Source organism: Dromiciops gliroides, chromosome 5, assembly GCF_019393635.1.
Source record: "Dromiciops gliroides isolate mDroGli1 chromosome 5, mDroGli1.pri, whole genome shotgun sequence".
NCBI classification, from domain to species: Eukaryota; Metazoa; Chordata; class Mammalia; order Microbiotheria; family Microbiotheriidae; genus Dromiciops; species Dromiciops gliroides.
Window position 1 is genome coordinate 64,802,775 of NC_057865.1, and position 20,024 is coordinate 64,822,798.

At 38.3% G+C, this 20,024-nt stretch overlaps 1 protein-coding gene across 3 annotated transcripts in view; it reads right to left on the reverse strand.

Moving 5' to 3' along the window:
• LOC122727839 (protein adenylyltransferase SelO-like) overlaps positions 1-20,024 on the reverse strand; it is a 55,201-nt gene that overhangs the window by 8,204 nt on the left and 26,973 nt on the right. For 2 of the 3 annotated variants that reach the window (XM_043965698.1, XM_043965697.1), the window contains 6 exons: positions 18,299-18,428; positions 14,190-14,234; positions 14,005-14,086; positions 13,807-13,899; positions 11,361-11,440; positions 8,138-8,181 (listed from right to left, as the gene is read on the reverse strand). In XM_043965698.1, coding sequence (XP_043821633.1) covers positions 8,138-8,181; positions 11,361-11,440; positions 13,807-13,899; positions 14,005-14,086; positions 14,190-14,234; positions 18,299-18,428 — 474 coding nt within the window. The remainder of the gene's footprint in view (positions 1-8,137; positions 8,182-11,360; positions 11,441-13,806; positions 13,900-14,004; positions 14,087-14,189; positions 14,235-18,298; positions 18,429-20,024) is intronic. The other variant, XR_006353206.1, reaches the window with a different exon arrangement.

Consider the following 20,024-nt stretch of genomic DNA (forward strand, 5'->3'; position numbering starts at 1 on the left):
ATATGAATATAGCCTGAATGATGAGATGTTTATAGTCGTTTGTTTTATTATAAATGCATTTATTTTCTTGGCTAAACAATATTGTTATATTTTAAAACTTTTTTCTGGAAAATTACCTTTATCTCAAGTTTGTGATTCCCACCTAGGAATAGTTTGGGGATCTCTCACTTCTCTGGCTCACTGCCCTCTACCAAGGTGGAAACTGCTAAGTTCAATATCTGGCAATCCTTTGTGAATAGTCAAGAGTTCCCCTTACAAGCACTCAAGCTCACAAGAATGCCAAACATTTAGATGTTATTATTACTCAAACTATAAAGTCTCTGTGGGGGTTTTTTTGTTTTTGGTGTATAAAGTCTTAAATCAAATCACATCTAAATCTATAATCATCACTCTAATGTCAATCATGTACCATACACAGATGGATACACACACGCAGACACAGAAACACACACCCCTCTTAAGCATAATCATACTGATATGGGATGGAATTAGGGTCAAACTGATCGTGAGTCGTCCCAAAAGAATTACAAGACTCAGTGACTCAGTTTACCAAGTTTTATTGCGATACTGTGAGTGATCACAGGGAGAAAACCAGAAAAGTGGAAAGGTATCTCTCAAATAAGGAAAGACAGAAAGCCATATTTATAGTACGGATAAATTGATTTTCAGTCTCATTATAATAATCTCCACCTTTGGAAGCACAGGGGAGGGCTTATCCTAATCTGGAGTTCCTGGGGTCCTAAGCCAACCCCTAAGGTGGGGACCTTTTTCTGTGGAGGTGTGTTTTGGGGGTTTACCCGTCATAAGGTGAATATGGGGACACATTTGGCCTTTTCTGCACGTGTCTCTTTCTGGTTCTCATGCTTAGTTTCAAAGTATCTTCATTTATCATTTATTTCTAGTCTAAGTTTCCATAGCCTGTCATTTTTTCATTGTTATAGTCTCAGGTCTTCATGGCCTCCCTTTCTCTGTTCCCATTATGGGTACTGATTTATGTGGGTAAGAGAACCTAGCATCCTGACTTGTAAGTTATCCATTAACTGGGGTCTGAATCCCTCTTAGAGCTCATATCTGAATTAGAGCTTGGGTGTTAGGTTTTTCTGTTAACCCCTTTTTTGCCTCTACATCAATACTATTGAGGCAGCATGGCCTAGTGCAGAGAGAACTATTTCCAGAACCATGAGGACCCAGGTTCAAGTCCTACCTCACACCATGTGACCCTGGGCAAGTCCCTCCCCTTCTCAGTGCTCTAGGCTACTGGAAGCCTACAAATTGCAGAGAAGATTCCAGCCTGCCCCAGCAGAGGAAGCACCTCCTCAGAAGTTCCTTACCCCAAATTTTCTATTCAGTAAACCTAACAATCCTGTGGTCAGGCCCAACCAAGGGCATAGTCCAGGGCTCACTCCCTCACCAGATGCTTCCTGCTTTGCTTCTCTCCTGCTAACATGATCACTGCTCTCCTTTGTAAGACAGGTCCAGGGGATTCTTCTCACCACAGTCACTCTTCTCAGCTCTACTTCATGGCTCTGTGCTTTTAGCTTTGCTAGAAGATTGTGCTAGTTACCTCCTCTTCCAAGAACCAGTTCAAGCAGCAGAACCGTAAAGCCAAAGTAACTAGAGAAAGCTGTGATAGCAGAGTTGAGTCTGACATGGGGCTTGGGACTTATCAAGGAATTAAGGGACTATAAAAGTTTGAACTGACCGACTGGATATCAGGAGGAACACACCTAAGTAGGGGGAGATTGAATTCTATAGCATGGGTGTGCTTACTGCCAGAGCTAGGAGACAGAGATATCTCCAGAGGTTGGGACTATCATCCCAAAAGAAAAATCTGCCTGACTCTCAGGAATCTTTCCCCACCCCACCCCCGAAAGGAACTTTCCACTGTCAGGTGGTCACCCCATTTCTTCCAAGGGGGAGAATATTTCTAAGCTATCTCCTCCTCTTGAGGCGAAGTCTTCTGTCACTTTCTCTAGGGCCCAAATAAAAATCATTTTATTCTAATTGGATTGTGTGCAAGAGTTGTAATTCTTTACAGAGGAATACCTAAGGATCCCCACCACCTATTTCCCTGTGACAAATCCCTCCATTTAACCCTTCTCCATTTCTTTTTTTTTTCCAGGTTAAACATTTTTATTTTTATTTTTTTGTTCCAATCTCTATCCCTCCATCCCTCCATCCCCTCCCCCCTTCCGGAGGCAGCAAACAATCCGATATGGGTTATACATATATGATCATGCAAAACATCATCATATTTGTCCCTTAATGAAAGAATGTGGAAAAATAGCCTGCTCCGGTCTGTTCCGTCAATGTCAGTTCTTTCTTTGAAGGCGGACAGTATGTTTCATCATGAGTCCTTTGGGGTTGTCTTGGATCATTGTATTGCTGAGAACAGTTAAGCCACTTGCAGTTCTTCATCAAACAATATTGCTGTCACTGTGCACAATATTCTGGTTCTGCTCACTTCACTCTACATCACTTCACAAGTCTTTCCAGGCCTTTCTGAAGTCATCCTGCTTGTCATTTCTTACAGCACAATAATATTCCATCACCATCATATACCACAGCTTGTTTAGCCATTCCCCAATTCTTAGCCACTACAAAAAGAGCTGCTATAAATATTTTTGTACAAATAGGTCTTTTTCTCTTTTGGGGGATGTCTTTGGGATATAAACCAAGTAGTGGTATTGCCAGACCAAAGGGTATGCACAATTCTATAGCCCTTTGGGCATAGTTCCAAATTGCTTTCCGGAATGGTTGAATCTTTTTTCACAACTCCACCAACAGTGGATTAGTGTCCCAGTTTTCCCACAATCCCTCCAACAACCGATATTTTCCATTCTTGTTATATTTTCCATTCTAATAGGTGTAAGGTGATATCTCAGAGTTGTTTTAATTTGCATTTCTCTTATCCATAATGATCTAGAGCATTTTTTCATGTGATTATTGATAACTTTGATTTCTCTGTCTGAAAACTGCCTCTTCAAATCCTTTGACCATTTATCAATTGGGGAATGACTTGTATTTTTTAAAACTTGATGCAGTTCTTTATATATTTGAGAAATGAGGCCTTTATCAGAGATATTTGTTTCAAAATATTTTCCCAGTTTTCTACTTGCCTTGTAATCTTGGTTACATTAGTTTTGTTTTTGCAAAATCGTTTTAATTTTATATAATCAAAATTATCTATCTTACATTTAATTTTATTCCCTCTATCTTCTTTGGTCCTAAATTCTTCCCCTATCCATAAATCTGACAGATAGACAATTCCATATTCCTTTAATTTTCTTATGGTATCATCCTTTATTTGTAAATCATGTACCCATTTTGACCTTATTTTAGTATGCAGTGTAAGATATTCTCCATTTCTATGCCTAGGTGTCACAATCCCATTCTCCAGAGAGAGGGCCTGACCTTTCTGGAGCTCATCAAATGAGTTTGTTTTCCAATTCACACTGGCTCATGGTCACATCAGAGCTATTTAGCTCCTTCCTCCCTTAGTACCTGCATGGCGCACATCCCACTTGATCTGGCCTTTTCCATTGGGTCTTTGCATTCAGAAAGCCATTCTCATTCTTTCAGTTATTTTTTTGTCCTCTGTCTTTCTTAGGAGAAAGGGGGGAGGTGTCTGTTATGTAAACTGCCCTTGGCTTCTCAAAAACCTTCAAACAGGGAAGTGGGAAAGACCTGGAAGATCATTACAGTCACTTGTGTGCCTGCACTGGGAGAAGGGCAGTCCTCCCAAAAGTGAAAACTGAAGTCCCTTCTATATATATAAAGCCCTGGTTTCAATTATCTGGAAAAAACATGTGCTTTAAACAAAATGGATGGGATGACTCATTTTGAGGTCATTAATTTTATTTTGTTTAGTGTTTGAGAAGCAGTGTGATTGTAGCATATAGAGAACAGGTGTCAGCATCAAAAAGACATAAATTTAATTCTTATGCCACAGGTATTTACTAGCATCATGACCATGGGAAAGTCACTTAACCTTTAGATGCCTCAGGTTTTTCCTCCATAAAATGGAGATGCTAGTATCTATATTACCTAGCTCAAATGATACAATGTATGTCCAGTGCTTTGCAAATTTTCCAAGTTATATATATAAATACTAGTTATTATTAGCATTATTATTACTTTCTTTACATTGACAAAATTTAAAGTATACAACAGACCACTCATCACCTAATGACATTTATAGCCATAAATATCATATCACTAGTAATATTAACTTTAAACAGGAGATCAATAATAAATACTAAAGACCAAATCTTATTCACAGCCATCAAAGACATCATATAATACGTTAAGTGCTAGTATGCTGAGTATTATGACAAGTTAATAAGAAAGGAGCACTGCTTTTATTTTCAGTTTGCTTTCTTAAACTCAAGGTTTTCACTAATAGATATTATTCTGATTTCAATTCTGCTCAAGTCAACAAGCATTTACTAAGCACCTACTCTGTGCCAGTACCACATGTCTGTCTTTTTCTATACCCCGAGTCCACATCCCTGAAAGAAGCAGGTTTGGGTTTTTTGTTCACTGAAATAGAATATTCTGAGATCACGTTCTGTAGACTGCTAAGTAAGAGTGAAACATAAGAGTATGACTTCCAGCCAAAATGGCTGCCAGAAAAGAGGCCAATCACTCAGCTCCCATATACCTACTCCAACAAAAACCTAAAATTTTTATGAAACTGACAATGGTCAAGAAATCCAGTGAAAAACTACAGTGACTTCTGCATAACAATCATTAGCCAGAAGCAAAAGGATAATAGTAACAACAGCAAAGAAGGCAAAGTCTGTGATAGCACAACTACAAGCCAACAGCCTCCCACAGCAACCATTCTCTGTAATGGAGCAGAGAATTTTCAAGGATTTCTGACTAAAAGCCAAAGCTGAGTAGAAGCTTTGAAATGCAACCACAAAAGTCAAGAGAAAACTAGGAAGGTACATTTCTTTGAGTAAATGGAAGGGCATGAATGATGATGTGGTGCTAACACTCTGACAGAGGGAAAAGAAACAAGTGTCCCTTTAGAACATTATTGTCTTCAAAGGGTAATGTGAAAGTTAAATAACAAAAACAAAGATTCTGGTGGTGGACTTGTTCTTTTCTGAGAGTTCAAAGAGGAGAAAAGGAAAGGAGTGTAACAGAAATACACTAATATAGAAAGGAAGGAGGAGAGGGAACTTCTTCATTTTCATAATTAGAGTGTATAAGAGAATGTGCCAAAATAGAAGAAGAGGTAAGGAGTGTTGACATCAGCTAATATCACGCTTATCTGAAATAGACAAAGGAAGGTCTCACACACACAGACACACACATACACAAACACACATGCCTGCGAGTTTGGTATTGAAATATACCAACCTCAATAGAGTAACATGTAGGGGCTAGGAGAAAGGGTTAAGAGAAATGAAAATACAATGGTGGTAATAGTGGCAAGCAAAAACAAATTTCCTGATCCTGAAGAGGGGATTGAAAGGGGAAAACAATTTAAAATAAATAGACTCTAAGGGTGTTCCTATCAATTTGGAAATGGCTAAAGAAACTATGCTCTAGGGAAATAATAGAATATCACTGGCTCATCAGAAATGACAAAAGAGACCTCTTCAGAGCATTCTGGGTAGTAATGAACCAATACAAAGTAAAGTGAGCAGAATCAGAACAATTTTTATGAGGACTGTAATAGCATTATAAAGAAAAATAGTTTTGGGGTAGCTAGGTGGCACAGTGAATAGAGCACTGGCCCTGAAGTCAGGAGGACCTGAGTTCAAACCTGGGCTTTGACACTTGCTAGCTGTGTGACCCTGGGCAAGTCACTTAACCCCAAATGCCTCACAAAAAAACAACAGCAAAAGAAAAATAGCTTTGAAAAAGACTTAAAACTCTGATCAATGCAATGACCAATCCTGTCTCCAGAGAATCTATGATGAAGTGTACCCACCTCCTAACAAAGGCAATGGACTCAAGGTGCAGAAAAAGATACACATTTTTGGATATGGCCCCTGTGGTATTTGTTTTGCTTTACTATGTTTATTTTTTTCCTCAATTTCTAATTGGGTAGGTTTTGGGGAAGTAACAGTGGTGATTCTAAAAAGAGAGAGAAAGAGAGCCATTGAAATATATATATTTTTTTTAATGCAGAGAAGAAAATAGAAGGAAGTTCAGAAGAAAACATAAGCATAACAGTTTTCAAGGCAATAAACACATGAAACCTATTCCTTTTTTGTTTGTTTGTTTGTTTTTGGTTTTTTTAGTGAGGCAATTGGGGTTAAGTGACTTGCCCTGGGTCACACAGCTAGTAGGTATTAAGTGTCTGAAGCCGAATCTGAACTCAAGTACTCCTGACTCCAGGGCCGGTGCTCTATCCACTGTGCCACCTAGCTGCCCCTCCTGTTCCTTTTTTTAAAGCAAGCTGTATGCTATGGATATATTGATTGCTTCATACACAATCCTCTCTTGTGTTCTGCTTTGGGCATCTCTTTGCGGGGGGGGGGGGACATTTAGATTCTTTTTTTAAAAAGAAGCAAACAGCACAACATTTGCATATTATCAGTACTTTCTTCACAATATCATAAGAATTCAAAAATCTATTTTCCATTTACAATTACAAGTAATGGAGTGCCAGGTTTATCATGACTGCTCCCCAAGTGAAATTGAATTTTGAAGAAACTAGATCAAGATTTCAATCTCTGTAATGTTTTACATAATCATACATGTATAACCCATATCTGATTGTCACTGAGGGGAGGGGAGAGGGAGGGAGGGAAAAAGGGATAAAACTTGGAATCCAAAACTATAAATAAAAATTTTATTACAAAAATAAATAAGTAAAAATTTTTTAAATAATAATTTTAAAAAAGAGAGATTCCAACCCCTGGAAGGCCAGGCCGTTCCTCATTCCTGGAAGTGAGAGATACAGTAAGATGGTCCAGGATTTCTACAACCCAGGGTAAATATGGGGATCCTAGCCCAATGCTAGGTCATAACTAACCCAGTAGACCATGGAAGGATTTAATGAGTTGGGACCCGAACACAAGGCTTTGTGGATCAGGTATGACCTAATAGCTGCTTCGGTTAAGAACACTTATTCCTTCACATCTTTATGCCTCCCACAGCTGGTTCAGAATTTTATCAGCCTCCATAAACAGAAGAGTGGCATACCACATAGGCTCCCCCTTAGAATCATTTCTCTATGGTCTAAATGTTTTGTTACTGTTCCACCTTCCTGACAATGCGGAAGCCATTAGCTGCTTTGGTCCACATACCAAAGACCTTCGTCCATCTGAGTTCTTCCTCTCACACCATCCCTATAATTGGCACATCAGATTCTAGGATACAGAATCTGAAATGTTACAAGTTCTTGTTATGAAATGAACAAACATTCCCTATCTTTTGTTTTTTTGTTTTGTTTTGCGGGGCAATGGGGGTTAAGTGACTTGCCCAGGGTCACACAGCTAGTAAGTGTTAAGTGTCTGAGGCAAGATTTGAACTCAGGTCCTCCTGAATCCAGGGCCGGTGCTTTATCCACTGCGCCACCTAGCTGCCCCAAACATTCCAATCTAATGAATATAGTGCAGAATAAATTTTAATTTGGAAGTTAAAATCTTGACAGGTTTCAAATATTCAAATGACTAAAAGAGGGGCGGCTAGGTGGCGCAGTGGATAAAGCACCGGCCCTGGATTCAGGAGGACCTGAGCTCAAATCCGGCTTCAGACACTTGACACTTACTAGCTGTGTGACCCTGGGCAAGTCACTTAACCCCCATTGCCCCGCAAAAAAAAAAACAACAACAACAACAAATGACTAAAAGACCAAAGCGAAGTAATTTCAAAATAAAAACACTTTGGCCTCCTAGGAAAGCATATCAATATTTAATGATCATGACAATATTGTTGGGAACAATTTATATATAAGAAATAATAAATGAACTGAATAAAAAGAAAGGTGGTATAACTTAAAATAACTTAAAAATTATGCCACATAATCCTTGTTCCAATGCTTATACATATGCTTAAATTTATTCTAGTTAAATGAATACTGAGTTCCCTTATAACCATTTTCAGATTAAAAACTTTTGTTGCCTGAAAATATTTTTCAAAGCTGACTAAATATATCAATTGACTCACTTACTTGTCATTCTTTTTCGTCTTCTGGAATCTGAGTCATTCATGTTACTAAATATGAACATATAAAAGGAAAAAATAATCATCAGCTATATCTATTTTTATTTGTATAGAATTACTTTTCATTTTTAAAAAGTTTTATTGATGTTTTATTTTTACACTACAGACATTTTAGATTATTCCCATTTTGTGAAGTCTCTTGTAGCAAAATAAAAAGTAAAACTACTAATACGGTAACTTCATTTGAAAGTCAGTACTGGGCAGCTAGGTGGTACAGTGGTTAGAGCACCAGCCCTAGAGTCAGGAAGACCTGAAGTTCAAATCCAGCCTCAAACACTTGCTAGCCTGTGTGACCCTGGGCAAGTCACTTGACCCTGATTGAAAGAAAGAAAGGAAGGAAGGAAGGAAGGAAGGAAGGAAGGAAGGAAGGAAGGAAGGAAGGAAGGAAGGAAGGAAGGAAGAAAGGAAGGGTGAGCAACATTCCACATCTGTAGCACTGCCCCCCCACCTGCTCTAAAATTAATAGCATGTTTCATTACTGTTCCTGTGGATTCATGAGTGAAGTATATTGATGAATTATATTGATCACTATTCTTACAGCCTTCAAAATTGTTTTTACAGTTTCATTATTGTATAAATTGTCTTCCTGGTTCTGTTAATTTTTCATCAGTTTATAAAAGTCCTCAGAATTATTCATTTTTATAATATTGATATTATGTTATAGTATAAATTGTTTTGTTTCTGCTTACTTTAATGCATCAATTCATATAAGTTTTTCCATGTCTTTTAAAAATCTATTTTCTTGGGGCAGCTAGGTGGCACAGTGGATAAAGCACCGGCCCTGGATTTAGGAATACCTGAGCTCAAATCCGGCCTCAGACACTTGACACTTACTAGCTATGTGACCTTGGACAAGTCACTTAACCCCCATTGCCCTGCCCCAAAACAAAACAAAACAAAAAAACTATTTTCTCATTTCTTATAGCACAATAGTATTCCACCACATTCATATACCACAATTTATTCAGCTATTCTAGTTTTATACATCCCCTTATTTCCCATTTGTGCCAATACAAAATAATTATTTTATAATAATATTTGACAATAATAAACTTTTAATACATAGAAGAAATTTTACTCTTATAAACAACTGGTGGTACAGTAGATGGGGTTCTGGACCTGGAACTGGGAAGACCTGAGTTCAAATCTGACCTCATACACTTACTAGCTGTGTGACCCTGGGCAAATCATTTAACTTTGGTTTGCCTCAGTTTCCTTATCTGTAAAATGGGCATAACAATAGCACCTACCTTTCGGGGTTGCTGTGAGGATCAAATGAGATAATACTCATAGTCATAATTGTGCCTGCCACATTATTGTGACTGCTATATAAATGTTAGCTATAATTATCATTATTAACTATATGCTGTTTGACAAAAGCCCAAGTGTTGTCAGTATTTCAAAAGAATAGGTCACAAATACCATGAACAGTGACCTCCTCATTATTCGGCATCATCCAAAAGTAAGATATTCTGTATATTTTTCAGGTAATTGATAGTTTTATTGTACTACTATTAAACCTTTTCCTATCTGAATCATTGTGGAAGTAAATCTTTCTAAAACATACTTCCGCATCTTAAGTATAGAATGTTTCAATATTTCAAGTGTAACCTCTGTCCCAAAGTCCACTGGAATGGGACTCTCTCCTTATTGGTGGAACTGCAGGTCCTGCCCTGAATAAGGGGCAGTATGGAGTTGGTGAGAGGAAAGAGCTTTACTTCACCACCAGTCCCGCTTTGAGGATACTTCAAGCAGCCCAAGTGAGAATCAGCTTCTGATTTCAAAAGAGACCACTGAAGAGGCCAACCCTACTTCAGGTTGCTGAAGGAAAAGACTCCGGGAAGACATGATTCGAGCAAATGGTCTTGGAAGTCCCTATCCCTAACTTGCTACTCTAGAGACTTGGTGCAGGGTTTACCACTGGGTGAGATCTAGAATCCTCTGTCTTGACTGAGATGAGTTATCTTGCTCCTAATAGGACAACTCCTTCACTGTATTGCCTGGTATATATTCTCTTCTGCACACTCCGATTTCAGTTTGGCTATGATTTAGATAAATGGATTTCTTTGCTATTCTCTACCTGTGTTAATTGTGGAACTGGTATTAGGTAGGAAAGGGGTCAAGCTCTGGATATATAGGATTCCCCCTTCCCCTCCAAAATAACAAAGCAATCAAAAATCAGATGGAACCTGATCATATCCCCTAGATGGACAACATTTAAGGAAGCAGATAGATACACGTCTAGCCCAGTACCCCCTCTCTTTGAGGGGGGCTGAGTGTTGACCCCTGACACCAACCTCCTGCTTCCCTTCCTGGCAGGAATGAGTCTTTCTTGGAGAAAAGAGTAGGGGGGAAAGAGTCTGGAAGTGTCTATTCTGCCTCCCTTCCAAACACAGACAGCGATAGGCCCCACCACTGATGGGGCTCACTACATTTGCAGGGCTCCCAGGCCCCTCTACATACCCTACACAAAAATCTGTCACATTGTCCTTGTGGGTACTCCCTTCACCAGTGTACAGCATAACCCAACCCCTGTATGACTTAGATGAGAACTCAGGATCACCTTCATTCCACAACCTGGAAACAGGGAAAGACTTAACTTACATTCTAATAAATATAATTTAGCCATGAAAAAATTAGTTTCTGTGCTCTGTCATGAAATTTGTTGGTCTGTTCCTCCCTATACCAAATTTTCTGAGCTTGTCTGCTTTTCATCATTTTCCTGCCTTCTCCTCCCTGTCCAAATGATCGGCTGCTACTTCCACATACACCCCTACCCACCACAGCCAGCCCTAAAAGGACTCGCATTTCCTCGGCCTCTTATTTTGTTGCCTGTAATTTGTTGTGCATTTGGAAACCAGGAAATCAGTCTATCAGAACTGCAACTAAAATAAAAGTAAACATCCCCTGAATTCAGTTTTCAGAGCTGGCCTATGATGATAGGGCATCTATTTTTATGGTGTCAATACATTTTTTTTTTTTACTTATTTCCTAGTTCTCAGCTGGGTTCTCAGGTAACTGTAATTGTTGAATAAGTGACCTCTGCATAAATGAAGGGTTACCACAGCAGTTCAAACAATGCAGAGGACTCAAGGGAATAGAAACATTTATACTGCCAGGAGTACACAGTCGTGTTATAACAACTTTCTAAAATTAAAGGATTACCTTACCTCTTCAGTCTCAAAAGGTACAGGGTCACCCAGTCAGAAAAGAGTTCTTGCCTTGAAAGGGTTTTTAGTGCCCAAAATTCCTAAATGAAAATATATTTTCAGATGCTTATAATGCTACTACTTAACTTTCATATCATTTAATATTCCCTTCAAATCCATGTCCTCCTATGATACCAAATGCCTCCAGCACATTTTCACCTGGATGTCCTACCAGCACCTCAAACACAGCACACCCAAATTTTAGCTCATAATCCACTCCCCCATAGTCCTAGTCTCCATCACCCAACTGCCCTAAATTCTTGGAGGGTAGAGACTGTCTTTTGCCTCTTTGTATCATCAATCCTTAGCACAGTGCCTGCCACATAGTAAGTGTTTACTCAGTGTTTATTGATTGACTGACTCTGTGATCCCAAATCAAGTACTACTGATTCCATAAATTCTTCCTGGATCCTGCTTAGATGGAAGTCACTTATCATCCCTCTGGTGACCCTGCCTAGCACTTTGTGCTTCTTTGCTGCATTTTCCCTTTCTAGCTGGTATTACAGTTTCTTATGTGTCTCATTGCCCCACTAGGATTAAATTCAAAAGCATCAGGCCCGTGGCACACTGTTCTTGGTACCATCTTCTGTATCTAGCAAAGTACCTTTGACATTCAATAGTTATTGTTCAATGCAAAGTACCAGAATGTCCAGGTTATTTGAAAAGGATGCTGTTTTGAGATGATTAATACAGAAGGGAAGGAAGATCTCTTTTTTTGTTTTTGTTTGTTGTTGTTTTTTGCAGGGCAATGAGGGTTAAGTGACTTGCCCAGGATCACACAGCTAGTAAGTGTCAAGTGTCTGAGGCCAGATTTGAACTCAGGTTTTTCCTGAATCCAGGACTGGTGCTTTATCCACTGTGCCACCTAGCTGCCCCCTAAAGCATTTCTTAAATCATACCCTAATTCACACTAAAAATGCTACTCTTCTTCCCCAAAGAAGCCTTGTCCTTTCCATTTATGTATTTCTCCCACTTGTCTGATCTTGAAACCTTCTCTCCCCTTGACTTCCAGATCGAGTTCCAAGATCTTACATTGAAAAGAACATTAGAGGGGCAGCTAGGTGGAGCAGTGGATAGAGCACAGGCCCTGGATTCAGGAGGACCTGAGTTCAATCAGTTAAATCCAGCCAGCATTTTTTTGTTTTGTTTTGTGTGTGCGGCACTAAGGGTTAAGTGACTTGCCCAGGGTCACACAGCTAGTAAGTGTCAAGTGTCTGAGGTCAAATTTGAACTCAGGTCCTCCTGAATCCAGGGCTGGTGCTTTATCCATTGTGCCACTTAGCTGTCCCCAGGAAGATCTCTTTTTACATTCATATATCATTCTATTCAAAGATTAAATCCATAGAAATCCACTTCAGTGGCAGGCTCTGCTTTAAGAAAATCACAGTTTACCAAACAGATGACAGACATTTACCAAGCATCTAATAGTATATGCCAGGCACAGCGCTAAGCACCAGGAAGTAGAAAGACAAAAATGAAACAACTCATCTACTCAAGGAGCTAACTCTCTACCAGAGGAAACAATATGGAGCGACTGGGATCAAGAATAGTGTAGGTGGGGCAGCTAGGTGGCGCAGTGGATAGAGCACCGGCCCTGGAGTCAGGAGTACCTGAGTTCAAATCCGGCCTCAGACACTTAACACTTACTAGCTGTGTGACCCTGAGCAAGTCACTTAACCCCCATTGCCTCACTAAAAAAAAAAAAAAAAAAAGAATAGCGTAGGTAGCCAATAACAAAGTCTAGGTATAGAATACATCCAGTTAGAGCAATAAAAACAATTCACTTGAAGGGTAAAGGATTGGGAAATTTAGAAGACAAGAGGTTAATAGTTAAAGTTAAAAAATGGCGGGGGGGGGGGCAGCTAGGTGGTGCAGTGGATAAAACACCAGCCCTGGATTCAGGAGGACCCTAAATTCAAATGTAACCTCAAACACTTGACACTTACTAGCTGTGTGACCCTGGGCAAGTCACTTAACCCTTACTGCCCTGCAAACAAAACAAAACAAACAAACAAACAAAAAATAGAGGGGTCAATTGGTGAGTGATGTTTCTAAAGGTATGCTAAGTTAGACTTTCGTGTAGCTTTATCGTCTAACCATTCCCAATCCTCACTTTTCTCCTTTCTTTTGTAATTTCTTTTCTACTAAATTTTTTCTAAGATCCTGAATTGAAACCATGGTGGAGCTGGTATCTGTGCAGGAACACGACACTAATAATGACCAGAAAGAAGAAACTGGTACCTTTTAAATGAATGGTCTACATGCTTGTAAACTTTATTTTACAAAACACACAATAATTTTCTCCCACTTACATGACATTAATTCAATGCACAGTAGCACTGAAATCAAAAGAGAATAAATATACCAAAAATGGAATCATGCAAAGTGAAATGTCACACATTAATACCTGAGGAATGTTGAAGTCCTTTAGCTGGGACTGAGTTATCTCACTGAGCTCCCGAAATGTCATTGTAAAATCAGCTTTCGTCTCTTCCATGAGCTAATAAAAGAAATTACATTTCTATCAATCTCTATGCATGTTTTTCTTCCATATCCTTAAATCAAGCAATAATTCAAATATTTATCAATTCAAAACAAAACTTACATGTAGTAGAAATGCAACCAAATAATCATCACCCTCCTTTTCACCAAGGAGACCCAATTTGGCTTTGAAAAGTTCTTCAAATCTGAAAAAAGAAATGGCAATAAGATTTTTTAAAACTAAATTTTTAAAGAACTGTCTTCAAACTATGTAAGAGAATTAAAAATCTGTACTTAGAAATGACTCACCTTGTGTAATATAGAGTAGAATATCCCACAAGGATCTGTGCAGCACTGTGAAAACAAAATAAACTATATTGTATATCTATTCTTTTTGGGGGTTTTTTTGGCGGGGCAATTGGGGTTAAGTGATTTGCCCAGGGTCACACAGCCAGTAAGTGATAAGTGTCTGAGGCCAGATTTGAACTCAGGTCCTCCTGAATCTAGGGCTGGTGCTCTAAACACTGCACCACCTAGCTGCCCTATAACTATTCTTTTTTTTTTTTAAGTGAGGCAATTGGGGTTAAGTGACTTGCCCAGGGTCACACAGCTAGTAAAGTGTCTGAGGCCCGATTTGAACTCAGGTACTCCTGACTCCAGGGCCCGGTGCTCTATCCACTGCGCCATGTAGCTGCCCTGTAACTATTCTTTAAAGAAAGCCCACCGTTTCAAATTTTAACCAGTATCACATAGCAAAAATTTGTCTTTCCCTTTTATTAGACTATAAATTGCTTAAGGACAAGAACTATATATTCTTTCATTTTTGTATTCTTACTGATTACCATAATACATTGCATATTCTGTAGTAGATAATAAATGTTTAATTTAATTGATGAAAAGCAATTTATTGATATGCTAACATTTATATGGCAATCATTCCCCAAATTGTGCTAATTTCGGTTTAGCAATATTGATAATGATTTAACTGCATCTCCCCCCTGCTAAATAAGTTCTAATCATTCCCTGTTACCTCCAGGATGAAATATAAAATCCCACTGGCTTTTAAAGCCCTTTATAGGCTAGCCCCTTTCGGCCTTTCCAGTCTTCTCCTATTTTATATCCCTTCATCCTATTCAATGATACCATGACACTGGTCTCCTTGCTGTCCCTTGCATAAGACACTGCGTATCTTCACTGGCTATCACCTATACCTAGAATGCTCTCCCTCCTCACGCCTCAACTTCTTGGACTCCTTCACCACAGGTAAAATCCTTCCTTCTGCAAGAAGCATTCCCTGCCCCCACTTAATGTTACTGATTTCCCTCTGATTATACCTTGCATCTGCTTTGTATATATACATAGCTTTTTATATGCTGTTCCTCTTATTAGAATGTGAAATTAAGGGAAAGTACTATTTTTGCCTTTCTTTGTATCCTCAGGGCTTGGGATGGTTCCTACTGGCAAATAAGAGGCTTGTTCGCTGACTGAATGAATCTCATTATGTAGGCAACAGACTGAAAAACTATTTTTAAAAAAAGTTTATTTCATGAATTTGGGATATTATAATACTAGCTAACATGTATATGGTGGGGCACAGTAGATAAGAGTGCCAGGCCTGGAGTCAGGAACACTCATCTTCCTAATTTCAAATCTGCCCTCGGACACTTACTTCCTATGTGACCTTGGGCAAGTCACTTAACCCTGTTTGCGTCAGTTTCCCATTTGTAAAGTGAGTTGAAGAAGGAAATGGCAAACTACTCCAGTATCTTTGCCAAGAAAATCCCAAATGGGGTCACAAAGACTGAACAACAGCACATATCCTTAAAGGATTGCAAAGCATTTAATGTCATACATGTCAGGTTCTTGTGAAATATTACTTCTAAGAGTAAAAGCAAGATTTGGCACATAAGATGAATGTTGAATTTATTTTTTTAATATCCTTGTTCTAACAGAAGTTCATTTGGAATTTTCTCCTTTCTGCATCTGATTAGCTTATATAAGAGTTTATATGGCAAAGGGGTAGAGACAGGAACTGACCTATGATTTCTTTAGTCTCTAGAGAACTCCCTGGTGAGGAAACTCCCTCAACCAATGTAGGTCAATAGCTTTTCTGCATCTATATGGTCTGGAGAGTTATCTAGAGCACTGAGCAGTTAAAGAATTTGCTCAGGGTCACACAGCTATTACATGTCAAAGGCAGGACTTGAATCCATGTCTTTCTGGCTTTGAAGCCAACTCTATCCACTATGCCAAGAGCTCACCCAATATAACTAAAATTTGCATCCCAGAAAAACATCACAAACACCATAGCATTTCCCAAATTCATACCAAGGAATGAATGCTATATATACAAGGGCACATAATACAAGTCAATCTTCACACAAACTAGAGTGTGAGAATCAGAGTGCCACCCCCTGCTGAGAAAGACACTGTGAGAACCAGAGCAGCGCCACCCTGAGAAGAAAGCATGTGACTAGTGTCCAGAAGTTATATCTATTCATAGAACCGCCTGTAAGTCATGTCAATCAATGCTACCAGCCAATTAGCTTGGAGCTATGTGTAGGGACCACACCTGGGAGGGCCCAAGGGGATCCTTCTTGCGGTTGGAGGTCACAGTTGCAGTAGCAGGTCCAGGCAGCTAGGCTCTTTCTGAACTCCACGTGTTCTCTTTACTAACCCCTAATATATTTTAATAAATACTTAATGCCCAAATACTGGTGCTATACGCTTCTAATTTAAGGCACATTAGATTTTAGACTTCACAGTTAGATTTTAAACATCACAATTCTTTCAAATTATACAGTAAGTCAATCAACACGTGCTGATGTACCAACTATATATCATGCTCTGTGCTAGGTACTGACACAGCCAGGTGGCTGCCACAGTACATAGAGAACGGCCTGAAATCAAATCCATATTAGACTGGATAAGTCACTTCCTCTGCCTCAGTTTGCTCAACTGTAAATGAGGATTTTAATAACATCTACACCTCACAGGATTGTTGTGAAGATCAAATGAGAAACTAAATCCCTTGGCACAATGCCTAGCATACACAGCTGCTATTTAAAATGCTTATTCCCTTCCCCTCCTTCAAGGGCTATAAATGTAAAGAACAAAACAATCCTTACTTTCAATTAATTCATATAATTACTCATTCTCAAGTTTCTATCTGAGTGCATAAACTTAAGTAAACTTTTCCCAACTGGCTAGTTCATTCTTAAAATGTACCCCAAACATTACACTGTTCGTGACTGGGTTGTATTCACAAAACTTTAGTAAAAGGTTCAGTGATGAATACTGAAGTACTTCATGAGACAAATTTTTATATAGCACTGAATCCCTTTCAACAAGCCTTGTTGGTTTCTTCATTTTCTTCCATCTTCTCCTTTTGTTTTATTCTTCATGAAATATGAGAACTTGTAATAAATTCATGGAGCCAAGGAGGTTGGGAGATATAGCAGATGGTAAAAGAAAACAATATCCTTTTCTCTTCCATCTCCCTGCTCCCCAACTTTGCCTTCACCCACATTTCTTCTTTTCAACTTCTCTTTTCCTACTGGTTTCTTAAACAGAAGGCTGTCACAGAAAGTAGATAGCCATTTAAAAGTTTCAAGAAATAGGTCCAGAGGGGGAAGAAAAGCACATAGGAATGGGTTTGGTATTACTATTCTAAACCTCAAAGATTCAATCCAAGTGGTGGGAAGCTACAGAATATTTTCAAATAAATAGAGCACTTGTTATGGTCAAGTACTTTAGAAATTCTAATTATAGTTAGACTAAGAAAGATCTTATAAGAGACCTGCTTTAATAAACAGAATAGATTTTTAATAGGTAAATAAGTCTTCTTGGATCGATTATGTTAAGTAATTTAAACATTCCTATACATACTACCTATTTACATTATTGCTTTGCTTAGCAAACTACTGCTTTATATGCTTTAGTCCCATTCATTTATGTGTTCAGGGAGCCAATAACTTTTTACTATATAAAATTTTGCAGCCTTCTGAGGAAATAAAATATTTTATGATTTCTATTTCTCCTACATAGAAATACAACTTTGATATCTAACTTAAAACTTCTTTTTGGTTGCCAATGTATATAATTTGTTGCAATGCTATGCAACTGTTATCATAATATGGCTTTCTTTTTAAAAATTATTAAAAGAAATTTTGCAGCCCCTCCTTTTTCCAAACATATGTTTATTACAGAAATTCTTATCCCTTTAATATAAAGATGTGGTTAAAGATACTCACAGTTGGGGCAGTTAGGTGGCACAGTGGATAAAGCACCAGCCCTAGAGTCAGAAGTACCTGAGTTCAAATCCGGCCTCAGACACTTGACACTAACTAGCTGTGTGACCCTGGGCAAATCACTTAACCCCAATTGCCTCACCCCCCCCCCAAAAAAAAGATACTCACAGCTGCTTTTGACTTGGATCTAATAAGGGGTTTAAAACCTGTAACAGCTTGCTCAGATTAAACATCCCAACATTGGCCTGGTTTCCTATTTTGTATCTCCTTTCGTCATCAGATGTATTTGGTACAAAATCTGTTTCAAACAAAATATCACAATTCTGCAATGGAGTCAATACAATAAATATCTGTTATCCACATTTCTATGTTTATATCGTGCATTAATAAAAATCCTTCTCACATTAACTACTTAATTCAGACTTAGTATGAACACAAGCATATGTATTTACCCTATAGTTATAGTTACCTCATAAAGGAAAATATTTTTGTTTACAAGTTTTCAGATCATCACAACTATTTCCTGCTTTAGATACTAAACAAACAATGCTAAAGACCACTAGTTTTGGTTTTGGGGGTTTTTTTTGGTTTTTTGGTTTTTTTTTAGTGAGGCAATTGGGGTTAAGTGACTTGCCCAGGGTCACACAGCTAGTAAGTGTCAAGTGTCTGAGGCCGGATTTGAACTCAGGTACTCCTGAATCCAGGGCCAGTGCTTTAACCACTGCGCCATCTAGCAGCCCCAAGACCACTAGTTTTATTTGTTTTTTACTTTGATTTCATCAGCCTGAGCTTTTTCTTTACCAATAAAAGTTAAATCTCTCCATGTCTTACTGTCCTGTGTAAATCCTGTACATGTTAAAATCTTCTCAATGTCCTATCAACTTTCCTCTTATTTTTTCAGCATATCCTTTATTTTTTAAATTGTTTTATTTGTAAGACAGTGATTTCTGGGCAGAAATGATCCAGATTGAACTCTTCTTTTTGATAATGAAAAACAAGTAAACATGTTCAAGGTAGTAACTGAAAATGGCAATGTATGTAACATTCTATTCTAGGAATCCCCTGTATCTCAGCTGTGAGGAGAGAGCTATGTTTCATTATGAGTGCTCTGAGAATAATTTTATACTTACTCAAAAAGAATTTGGGTTCTTTTTTTGTGACCGTTTCACTGAAATCACTGGAGTTATTATGTATATTGTTGTTTGGTTTTGTTTATATCACTCTGCATCAATTCATAAAAAAGCATGTTTTATACAAATGCTTCTCTTGAATTCCTCAGTTGCAATTCCCTTCTATACAATAATATTCCATTACATTCGTATATTATTTGTTTTCAGGCATTCACCAATCAATTGGTGCACACTTTGAGTTCTTTGCTACCAAGAAAGAATGCTGTTATTAATGTTTTGAAACATATTCAAACTCTTTTTCTTTCTTTGACTTCCTTTGGTTATGTCCAGTAGTGGGATGGTTTGGTCAAGGAAAATGGGCAATTTAGTCACCTTCCTTGCATAACTCAAAGCTGGTATAAACATAATGGGTGGAACTTATCTTAGCTCTACCAACAACATATCAATGTGCCTGTCTTCCCACAGTCCGGCCAACATTAACTATTTTTGGTTTGTTTTTGGTGTCTTTGCCAATTTACACAGAATGAAGCCCAGAGTTGTTTTAATTTGCATTTCTCTTACTATTTATTATCTGGAGACTATTTTTGTATGATCATTTATACACTGAAATTCTTCTTTTGAAATCCACTACTCTATATCCCTTGACCATTTGTGTCAAGTGTTATATATTTGTAACAGCTCACTAAATATCTGGGATATCAGACTCTTATCGATATTTATGCAAATATTTGGTCCCACTCTATAGTTTCTTTTCTAATTCTGTC